At 54.7% G+C, this 9,089-nt stretch overlaps 1 protein-coding gene across 2 annotated transcripts; it reads left to right on the forward strand.

Annotated features, from left to right (window-relative positions):
- The first annotated feature begins 431 nt into the window (after positions 1-431).
- On the forward strand, positions 432-9,045 carry DDX39A (DExD-box helicase 39A). 2 transcript variants are annotated; one of them, XM_061150099.1, is made up of 11 exons: positions 432-581; positions 4,514-4,725; positions 4,861-4,988; positions 6,164-6,256; positions 6,620-6,803; positions 7,478-7,596; positions 7,929-8,060; positions 8,156-8,265; positions 8,370-8,514; positions 8,629-8,776; positions 8,893-9,045. In XM_061150099.1, the coding sequence occupies exons 1-11, from the start codon at positions 448-450 to the stop codon at positions 8,907-8,909; spliced, it is 1,422 nt and encodes a 473-aa protein (XP_061006082.1). In that variant the 5' UTR covers positions 432-447; the 3' UTR covers positions 8,910-9,045. The 2 variants fall into 2 exon arrangements, with proteins under 2 accessions (XP_061006082.1, XP_061006083.1); XM_061150100.1 differs by having other exon boundaries at positions 435-581; positions 4,517-4,725.
- The last annotated feature ends 44 nt before the right edge of the window (positions 9,046-9,089 follow it).

Genomic DNA, 9,089 nt, shown 5'->3' on the forward strand with positions numbered 1-9,089 from the left:
GAATTGTGGCTTAGGACCATTTCTCTCACTCCCACGCCCAGAGGGGCCCCTTCTCTACTGAGGATGCAAAATGTCTCTCCACGGTGGTGTTATTCCAAGCTCCCTAGCCTTCTCAGAACCCTTTCAGAACCTCTACGCTGCAGGACCACTTCGAAAACTTCTTCCCTCAGCGTAGAGGTCTTATTTCATAAGAGCGAGACACTCACTCTGGGCCCACATCAAGGCTTCGGTTGCCCGGACTAAATATGGTGGCACACGAGCCGGTCACAACCTCGACCACGTGACGGTACCGTACGCTCGCAGACGCCCGCCTGGGTCAGCCCACTCCGGCGCCTACTTTTAGATTGACCAATGAATCGGAGGCATGAGGCACGCCCTTTTCCCCTCTCCACCAATAGCCTCCAGACACCTCCCACAGAATCCAATCATCGCTCCCGCCTCTCTTGAATGAAAAGCGAGCGGCCCAGTGAGCTGAGCCGCACTCGGAGACAGGAAGCGCAACAGCTCGTGTCGGGGCGCGAGAACTGTAACCAGAGTCGGGTGGCTCTCTTCGCAGCACGCGGAGGCGAACAAGGAATCAGGTGAGCGGCTGGCCAAGGCGCGGGGCCGCGGTGCGGAGACGTCGGATCTGCGGGCGAGCGGGAGATAGGAGACGCCAGGGGTTGAGGGAAGGAGACCGAGCGCGAGACAAGGGGAGGCGGGGTGTTGGGCTGTCCGGAGCGCGGGTTGGCGGCCGTTGGGCGTTAGGGCGCATGCGCGAGGGGCGGACCGGCCGTTGGCGCGCGGGCACGGGCCCGCTTCCGGGAAGGGTTGTCATGGCCGCCTGCAGGCTGAACCCCACTTTGGGGCAAAGTCTGCCTGTTCTTGGAAGCCCGAGGCGATTTGGGGAGGGGACAGGAGGCGACACGGGGGTCTGGGGCCGCGGTGCGCGAAGCCGGAGCTTGTAGACGTGACGATCTTCAAGATCGAAAGACTCTTCCTCCGTTCTTGCTTTGCGTTTCGGGGGGTGGATTCGTAGTTCCAGAGATTTAGGGCAAAAAGTGATGTTCCAGTAAGGAACAAAGTCTTAGATGAAAATCTCTTTGGGGGCACTTCAGGGTGAAAAGGGTACGCGAAAGGGTTGTTACTTAGTCGTCTGTCAGCTTTCAAGTTGATCAGCTCTTGGGGCCTCTGCCACCTTCTCTGGGTGGAGCAAACAGCGCCAAATCTTTTCCTGATGTAATTTGTTTTGATTTTTAGGTTCTGTCTAGCCAGTCCCTAGAAATTTTGTGTCTCAAACTTAGTCTGTCACTAAATTTGTCTCCCCATTAAAACAAAAAGAGTTTCTTCGAACTCTTATTTTTTGGAATGCACATCTCTTTCCGTATTTGAAGCCCAGAGTAGAAGACGCTGGCTCTTTTTAGTCCAAGGCTCCCCCAGGGGTTGGTCCCTCCCTGTAGGGTGATCCACCCTCTTTTCCCTCTTTAACAATGCTCCCACCGTGGTTAACCCTCTTTGATTTGGTGTCTGGTTTTCCCTGCTGCTGGTCCCTTACCTCACTCCATCTTCTCTGGAGTAACTTGGTCTTGAGCAAATCCTGATTGAGTCACAACTAAAAACCTAATCAGCGATTTCTTATTCAGCGAATTAAGTATGAATACTCTGGGCCTAACCAGCTTGGTTTTCTGCCACTTGCTTCAAGCAACCAGTTCTTTCCAACCCCTGAAAGGATCTAGTGGTTTCTGGACTGCCCTTTGCTGGCGCCTCTTCTTTTCTTTGATGCTTGAAGTGAGCTTTCCTGTTTTCACCAGTAGGAATCCTCAGTACTTGTATCAGATTGCCTCTTTCAAGAATCCTATGAGGATATTTGCTTAGCCCCTAAACTCTGCCGTGAGGCCCCGATTCTAATTCCATTTATTCAGCCATTTGCTCTTCTTGAGTGCTTACCTGTTATGAACCAGGTCCTGTTCTGGGTGCTGGGCTGGCATGACTGGAGGGGGTGTTTTTTTAGTTGGACCCAACTTTGGAATATGCCTTTTTGGAACAACAGAACAGCTTCCCAGATGTTCAGTGGGTAAAGAATCTGCCTGCAGTGCAGGAGACACAGAGATGGGGGTTTGATCCATGGGTCAGGAACATCCCCTGGAGGAGAAAATGGCAACCCACTCCAGTATTTCTGCCTGAAAAATCCCATGGACAGAGGAGCCTGGTGGGCTACAGTCCGTGGTGTCAATAAGAGTTGGAATGACAGAGTGACAAAACACAATGGAAAATGCCTTTCTGAAGCAACAGAGGTCTGAAAAAAGTGGGAAAAGCAAGTTGAAAGGTGCTGAGGCATGTTTGAGGCTCAGCAGCAAGGCCTATGTGTGAGGGTGACGGGGGTGACAAACTGAGTATAGGGGGAGTCAGGTTGTGCCGGGCCTGATAGTCTGTGGTGAGGACTCTGTTTTGCTTTGAACACAGTGGGATCCTGTGGAGGGTGTTGAGCAGAGGAGTGGCATTCTCTGACTTAGCTTTTTTAGGCTCCCTCCAGCAGCTGAGGGGCCTTGAAGGGGGAGTGGGAGATGGAAAGCAAGGAGCCCAACAAGGCGGCTTTTGGCATAATCCAGGCACGAGGTGACGGTGCCCAGGTGCCTATCAGCTGACAATGGATAAAACGAACTGTATTATTCCAGTAAAAAGGAATATTCATTGGCCACGAAAAGAAATGGTGTACTGATACATGGCCACAATATAGAGGAACCTTGAAAAATTAGGTGAGTGAAGTCAGACTGTCACATGTTGTATGATTCCATTATATGAAATGTCCCAAATAGGCAGATTCATAAAAAGAAAGTAGATTAGTGGTTGCCAAAGGGAGTTGAGAGGCACAGGATGGTAGCCTGAGGGTGCAGTCTTTGACATGAGGAAATGTGTGCTAAAGATGATTGTGGCAGCAGTTGAAAATATTTGTGACTGCACAAGAAACCAATAAAATGTATCTTTTAAACTGCCTTGTATGGCATGTGAATGTGTCCATAAAGCTGCTCTAAACTAAAAAGAAATGTGACGACAGCCTGAGAACCAGTGACGTAGCAGGGGTGAGAAGTGGCCTGATTGACCTGCTTAGATTTATTGGCTGGTGGGACAGGAAAAGAGAAAAGACAGAACAGTTTAGAGAATGGAGTTGCCTTTTTTGAGATGCGGGTGGAGGGGAGAGGTTGTCCATAGAGAGGCCTCATGGAGGTGGTTAAGGCCCTGGGGCTGCATAGTCACAGAGGATGAGTGGCGAAAGGGCCACAAATTGGGCCTGGGACCCTCAAAATCCATCTCAGGAAGAGGGACTATTTTTAGCACTTCCACCCCCTACACTGGTCTTCCCTGGTGGCTGAATGGTAAAGAACCCACCTCCCAATGCGGGAGACACCGGTTCAATCCCTGGGTCGGGAAGATCCCCTGGAGGAAGGCATGGCAATCCACTCTGGTATTCTTGCCTGGGAAATCCCGTGGACAGAGGAGCCTGGCGGGCTGCAGTCCGTGTGGTCACAAAGAGACACGACTTAGCAACTAAAATGACAGCAACAACCACCCCTTGACTGGAGGCTGGGGTGCAACAGGGAGGACAAAAGACAGTATTCTCATGTTTGGGTCCCTGTAGCCTGCACCCACTAGGTGCTCTGTGTGGCTGAATTAAATGAAGCCAGGAAGTGATTGCACTTTGTATTAATTCTTTTTACCATCTTGGCTGTATTCTTACTGGCTCCAGGCCCAATGGGAGGTCTTTTCATGAGAGCACTTAATTATTCCCTTGTGCAAACCACAAATAGCAGGAGCAGCTGGGGCTGGGTAGACACTGGCGAGCTCAGAAGCTCCCATCTCTCCAGCATCCTGGCAGTTGCATCTCCAGGCTCAGGGTGGGGTCCTTGGGGAGTGACAGTGGAGGGGAGTCCTTGAGACTAGGTGGTCTGAGGCTATTCAGTAGAGCTGAGACCTTGATGCTGAGAAGGAGGCATTTATTTGTTCAGAGACCAGAAGCAATGCAGCAGAGTCGTGCCTATGGGGCTGGGCGACCTGAGCTGGGGTAGAGGCTCAATAAGTATCAGCAGCCAAATGAGGCTGGTGGTGGTATGGAATGGGGTGGGCAGGGGCCAGTGAGGGAGGTTGCAAGTGGAAAGGAATTGGGGTTTCACTCGGTGCACCTGTGATTGTGGCCTGAAGGTCCCAGGGAGAGGTGAGGCAGCTTGGTGGAGGGTGGTGGAGATGTGGGCACAACAGGCGGAAGCTGGGAAGTGCTACACAGGTGGAGTGGTGGGGTCTGCTGCGGGAGTCAGTGTCGGAGGTGAGTTAAAGAGAGATCGGAGAATGATGTCCAGTCTTGGCTTCAGTGGCTGGGCGGCCAGACCGGACCCCAGGACCTCACCCACCTCGGACTTGTTTCAGCAGCTTGCAGCTTCTGTGCACAACTCCCTTTTCCCCCTCCCTCTGGGAATTTTCCTGCCTGCATCAGTCACTGTTGTTGCTTCTCTGAGCCCTGTCCTCCCTCCTCTGTTCTCAGCAGCATGGCGGAACAGGATGTGGAAAACGAGCTTCTGGATTATGAGGAAGATGAAGAGCCTCAGGCACCTCCAGAGAGCGCTCCACCTCCCCCCAAGAAAGACGTGAAGGGTTCCTATGTTTCCATCCACAGCTCTGGCTTCCGGGACTTTCTGCTGAAGCCGGAGCTCCTGAGGGCCATAGTGGACTGTGGCTTTGAGCACCCATCAGAGGGTACGCATCCCTGGGTCCTCCCTCCCTCGGCTCTCCTCTCACTGCCTCGGCACGGTCCACTCAGCCACCTGGTGAGGGGCCTGCACGAGGAACATCCATCCGGTTTCTGATAGCTCATGTACTCTCTTCCCTCAGTCCAGCACGAGTGTATCCCACAAGCCATTCTGGGCATGGACGTCCTGTGCCAGGCCAAGTCAGGGATGGGCAAGACAGCAGTTTTTGTGTTGGCCACTCTTCAGCAGATTGAGCCCGTCAATGGACAGGTGGGTGGACACCCTCCCTGCTAGGCGCTAGCTTCCTGATGCAGCAGGAATCATGGGTCCTCTTGTTAAAAATCCTTGTTCCCGCATCCTCTTTGTGAACTTTTAAAATTAAGTACGGTACTTAGTTCTACTGGAGCAGGAGATGGCAACCCATTCCAGTATTCTTGTTTGGAAAATCTCATGAACAGAGGAGCCTCACAGTCCATGTGAGTCCATGGCGTCACAAAGAGTTGGACATAAGTGAGCAACTTAGCATGCATGCACTCAGTTAGTTGTTACCAATATTGCCCCCAAAATGATAACCCAAGAGGAAAAACTGAAAAGTGCCCAGTCTGGCAAGACGGCTGTAATTTCTACATGTGCTTTTCTAGATCGTGCACATATGTGAAGGTGGTCTTACACTGAACATGGTTTTGTTACTGCTTTTATTGCCGACAGGACACAATTGTCTTCTCATGCCTTAAATGTTGTAGTTCACTATTTTGAGGGGATAATTGAGGCACATGCAGGTGTTCTGTTCTTGACATGCTGGGGCACACCTCCCTGGGTGTTACTGACCTTAGGGTGGGTGGTCTAGGAGGAAAGGGTTTCATGGGAGGCCATGGTGTGGTTTCAGTCCTTGGCATTGTGGGCCAGGAAGGTGGGGTAGCCTTCCCCTGATGGTCATAGGCCAGCCAGGGGGCAGGCTCAGGAAGGTGTTAGCATGGAGAGTGTCACCAGCTAGGTGTCTCCCTGGCGTAGGGGGACACACCAGAGTAGCTATAAGGAGACGTAGGGAGGGCTTTCCCAGTGGCTCAGCGGGAAAGAATCCACCTCCCAGTGCAGAGATGCAGGTTCAGTCCCTGGGTCAGGAGGATCCCTTAGAGGAGGAAATGGCAACCATGGACAGAGGAGCCTGCTGGGCTACAGTCCATTGGGTCAAACAGTCAGACGTGACTGAGGGACTAAACAAAAACAACAAACAGTTAAGTCTTAAAACCTGCTAGGGAAGAAAGTAAGAAGATACAGGGAGTGAGCAGCAGCTGATAGACTGGGAGAAGATGGGGTCATGTGGACTGGACCTTCCAGTGGCCCAAAGGGGTGGGGGCCGCCAGGGACCAGCACTATTGTGGGTTCTGGCCAGGGGAGGACTTTGGACATTGCCTTGAGGGTCTCTGTCCCCCTCTGCCCCACAGGTGACGGTCCTAGTGATGTGCCACACTCGAGAGTTGGCCTTCCAGATCAGTAAGGAGTACGAGCGGTTCTCCAAATACATGCCCAGTGTCAAGGTGAGTACCCCAGGCTGGGTGGGGTGTGGTGTGGTCCTCTGTAGCCTTGTTGGCCTCAGCTCTGGCCCAGCCAGCATTAACCAAGCTTGGCTGCAGCGGCTGCCTTTGAGGTTTGTGGTGGTTTATGCTCCTTAAAAGCCTGATGAATTATGAATGGGCCCCAGAGGCCTGTGCCAGTCTCAGTCCTGGGGCTGCTTTACAGTGGAGCTGGGGCCAGGCTCTGAGGCCTCTCCTGTCCCCAGGCACCAGGTCTGGGGTGGCGGTGGGGGCTTCGCAGGGTCGTGAACTGAGTGGCTATAGTCACAAGAGTTGGGTGTGAGCTTTTGGCCACCAGATGGTTGACAGCAGCTTTCCCCCGCATAGGTATCTGTGTTCTTTGGGGGCCTTTCCATCAAGAAGGATGAGGAGGTGTTGAAGAGGAACTGTCCCCATGTGGTGGTGGGGACCCCAGGCCGGATCCTGGCACTTGTGCGCAATAGGAGCCTCAACCTGAAGAACGTGAAGCACTTCGTGTTGGATGAGTGCGACAAGATGCTGGAGCAGCTGGGTGAGTGTCTTGCGCCGGGTCTGCGGGCTGTGGAGGCCCCCCACATCATCCCCCGGACTTCAGAGCCAGGCCCTGACAGGCAGGCCAGAGGGTTCCCCAGAGTGGGGTCGTGTGGGTGGCCGGCAGTCAGGTCTCCTGGAAGCAGATTTGCGGGCAAGTCCTGGCATTTGGCAGAGTGAACTGCGGCTTCTGAGCTGGATCTTGGAGTGGGACCACATGGCCCAAGATGAGCCGTGTCTGGGCACATGTCCATGTTAGCCGAGGACCGTGGCCCTGCCACCCGCTGGTTTAGCTCTAGGCCCCCGCCTGCGCTAAGGGAGCCCTGACGGCTAGTGGGAGCTGGGGCTTGTGCCTGGGAGGCGGCTGCAGCTCTCACTCCAGCGGCTGTCTCTGCCTCAGGCTCCCCACCCTGAAGCGTGGCTGGAGGCGCGCTGGCACGGCTGCTCCGCTCTGGCAGCGTGTAAGTGGATTGCCGCTCCTCCCGCGCCTCTGCTTATTACCCTGAGTCTGGGCCTCAGGCACCTGGGACTCCCCCCTCTGGCAGTCTGCGCTCACACCGCCCTTGTCATGGGGCCAGCGGCTCCCTGGCACAGGTTGGGAGGGACTGGATCCGGGTGGGGGTCATGGTCTGGCAGGCGCTGACGCCCCATTTCTTGCTCTCCCTTCACTGCCAGATATGCGGCGGGACGTGCAGGAAATCTTCCGCCTGACCCCCCATGAGAAGCAGTGCATGATGTTCAGCGCCACCTTGAGCAAGGAGATCCGGCCCGTGTGCAGGAAGTTCATGCAAGATGTGAGTAATGGCGGAGAGCTCTGTGCGGTAGCTTCGGCCTCCGAGGGTGCAGGCTCTTGCCGCTCCCCAACATCCACGCTGCCCTCATGGCACAAGCATGCTGGAAGGCCGGCGGAGCCTCTTCCTCTCTTGTCAGACTGGGAGCTGAGAGCTTGGTCTACACCTGAACCGGGCCGGACCTTAGATCCAGCTGTTGGGAGACAAGTGTTAACGGGGGTACAGAGGCCTCTTGGAAGTATTGCCACCACGGAGTCGCTTTTGGAAGGTTCTGGGCAGGCAGAAGGCCCAGCAGTAAGCCCCGCCTGGCTCTTCCTGCTCTCCTCCCCGCACAGCCCATGGAGGTGTTCGTGGACGACGAGACCAAGCTCACGCTGCACGGACTACAGCAGTACTACGTGAAACTCAAGGACAGTGAGAAGAACCGCAAGCTCTTCGACCTCCTGGATGTGTTGGAGTTTAACCAGGTGATGCTTCTGCACGCCCGTGGCCTGTGCTGGGGTTCCCGGCCTGGGGGAGGGAGTCTGGCCCTGACGCGGGTCTGTCTCTCCCTCCATCACAGGTGGTCATCTTTGTGAAGTCAGTGCAGCGCTGCATGGCCTTGGCCCAGCTCCTGGTGGAACAGAACTTCCCAGCCATTGCCATCCACAGGGGCATGGCCCAGGAGGAGCGGTGAGTGCGTGCAGGCCACCCTCAGCCCCTGGCAGGCCCGGTGGAACAGATGCCACCCAGGGTCCCCGTGTCTGATGGCCGCCCCTTGTTCCTCTTGCACCCAGTCTGTCACGCTATCAGCAGTTCAAGGACTTCCAGCGGCGGATCCTGGTGGCCACCAACCTGTTTGGCCGAGGGATGGACATTGAGCGCGTCAACATTGTCTTCAATTACGACATGCCTGAGGACTCAGACACCTACCTCCACCGTGTGAGTGGCCCATGGGGGTGTCCCTTCCCTCCTGCCCCTTTTTCAGGGTTGATGTTGGATGGGGACCTCTGTCTGTCTGCCCTCAGCCTGACCCTTGCTCCTATCTCCCTCCAGGTGGCCCGTGCGGGTCGCTTCGGTACCAAAGGCCTGGCCATTACTTTCGTGTCTGACGAGAACGATGCCAAAATCCTCAATGATGTCCAGGACCGGTTTGAAGTGAACGTGGCAGAGCTTCCAGAAGAAATTGACATCTCCACATACAGTAAGTGGTTCAGACAGGGCTGGGGTGCTGGGGGGGAGGTGGGGGACAGTGGTGGGGCCTTCTCTCTCCACTGCCCCCTCCTTACTGGCCTCCCCCGTCCCCCGTGTGTCTTACAGTTGAGCAGAGCCGGTAACCACATGCCCTGATGACCCAGAGCCACTCTACTTCCCACGTGCTGCTTCAAGTCCTCTTTCTAGGTGACACTGGGCCTTTCATTTTACTGTTTAAAAGCTGTAGATTTGTGCAAGAATTAAGTTTTTATTATGAAAGTCTGGCTCCCACAGTGTCTGTGTCACCTCACTGCATTTCATGG

Source organism: Dama dama, chromosome 9, assembly GCF_033118175.1.
Source record: "Dama dama isolate Ldn47 chromosome 9, ASM3311817v1, whole genome shotgun sequence".
Lineage (NCBI taxonomy): Eukaryota > Metazoa > Chordata > Mammalia > Artiodactyla > Cervidae > Dama > Dama dama.

Coding starts and splice junctions, on each gene's coding strand:
- DDX39A (XM_061150099.1), top strand. CDS start 448: ATGAAAAGCGAGCGGCCCAGTGAGCTGAGCCGCACTCGGAGACAGGAA. Junction 7,597..7,928: donor GCAGGAAGTTCATGCAAGAT/GTGAGTAATGGC, acceptor CTCCCCGCACAG/CCCATGGAGGTGTTCGTGGA. Junction 8,061..8,155: donor ATGTGTTGGAGTTTAACCAG/GTGATGCTTCTG, acceptor CCTCCATCACAG/GTGGTCATCTTTGTGAAGTC.